Source organism: Lipotes vexillifer, unplaced genomic scaffold (assembly GCF_000442215.2).
Source record: "Lipotes vexillifer unplaced genomic scaffold, Lipotes_vexillifer_v1.1 scaffold1696, whole genome shotgun sequence".
In the NCBI taxonomy this organism is placed as follows: domain Eukaryota; kingdom Metazoa; phylum Chordata; class Mammalia; order Artiodactyla; family Lipotidae; genus Lipotes; species Lipotes vexillifer.
Window position 1 is genome coordinate 174,688 of NW_006788411.1, and position 1,407 is coordinate 176,094.

Sequence of the window (1,407 nt, forward strand, 5' to 3'; positions counted from 1 at the left end):
GGGTGGGTACAAACTTTAAAGGAATGACATAGCCCAAAGACATGATATAAACTGATTAGAACCAAACAGGTCCAAGATGGCAGACGAGTTGACTTCCACTAGACCTTGAGGCTCAGTATCCACTCACTGTAAGAATGACATACCAAAGACATGATATAAACTGATTAGAACCAAACAGGTCCAAGATGGCAGACGAGTTGACTTCCACTAGACCTTGAGGCTCAGTATCCACTCACTGTAACACATCAGCAAGCTAAGTGACACACCCACCAGCACCATGACCCTTCCTGGAAGGGTCTCCTGGAAGCCACTCCACGTCTCCAGACCCCCAGAGCCAGCCGCAGAGTCATGGCAGGGAGACTAGATTTCTCATGCAGGAGCAGAGACCCTCCAAACACTTTTGCTCAACGGCCCCTAATCAAGGTGTTCATACCCAGGAGACAGGCTGCCCTGGTGCAGAAGGCGGAGACCCTGGGGGGAAAGCCGGACCCCCGCAGTCAGGCCAGCCCTCGAGACCCTTTGCTTATGTGAACCCCATGAGATGTGAGACCCCCGCTTTCATGGACTCGGCTCGCCTTGCACAGAGAGGCCGAGGCCGCCGCAGGGGAGATAGCCAGAGGGCTGAAAGAGGCCGGGGCAGGGACCCCCGCCTGCACAGGGACCCCCACCTGCAGGAGGGGCCGGGACGCCTGCTGGGCCCAGATCTGCATTTGGAGCTGGACAGTGGAGAGGTGCCCGAACAGCCCGCGGAGCCAGAAGCCAAGGAGACCCCTTTCACCAGAGCAGCCATGGCGGCCATGGCACATGGACACATGCTGCAGGACCCCGGCCCCGGCAGTGACGCACTTAGGATGAGACCCCAGGGGCTGCCCAATGCCTACGGGTTCTGGGGTCTCAGGGAGGTCCAGCCTTCCACCTGTTCCTACGTTGGGTTCACACCCTCGGGCTTGGCTTTGATAGTCATGCAGACACCCTCTGGCACCTACCTGTATTCGGTCGCAGCGCCCTATGCCCACCATAGTCAGTCCCTCTCTCTCTGACCTGGGCATTTACTAAATACTCCAGGAAACCTTCCCCCAACTGGAGTCCCATTCCTATCCCCACTGTCTCCCCCACTACCTGTACTGCCCGGACTGAGCCTGCAAGCTCCCCCAGGATCCCAGCAGGCCCAGGTCTGCTTCCCACAGGACAGGCAGTGCCAAGGGACAGAGCAGTGCACGGGGTGTCTAGGCAGAGGGAGCCCCAGGGTGCTCACGAGACGGAGAAGCTGTGATTGGAGCTTACCAGGAAGCGGCTGCAGGGTCAGGATACTGACGGTGGTCCCCCAGCAGCCTGTGAAACGTGGCCAGTGGTTCCCCTCTGAAGAAAAACACGGATCCTGAGTGGGTGTGAGAGTGACACATGTGG

At 58.4% G+C, this 1,407-nt stretch overlaps 1 protein-coding gene across 1 annotated transcript; it reads left to right on the forward strand.

Moving 5' to 3' along the window:
* Nucleotides 1–371: 371 nt before the first annotated feature.
* LOC103074622 (proline-rich protein 20A-like) lies at nucleotides 372–1,040 on the forward strand. The gene has a single exon (XM_007461588.1). It carries the CDS (start codon nucleotides 372–374, stop codon nucleotides 1,038–1,040), a length of 669 nt encoding a protein of 222 aa, XP_007461650.1.
* Nucleotides 1,041–1,407: the final 367 nt, after the last annotated feature.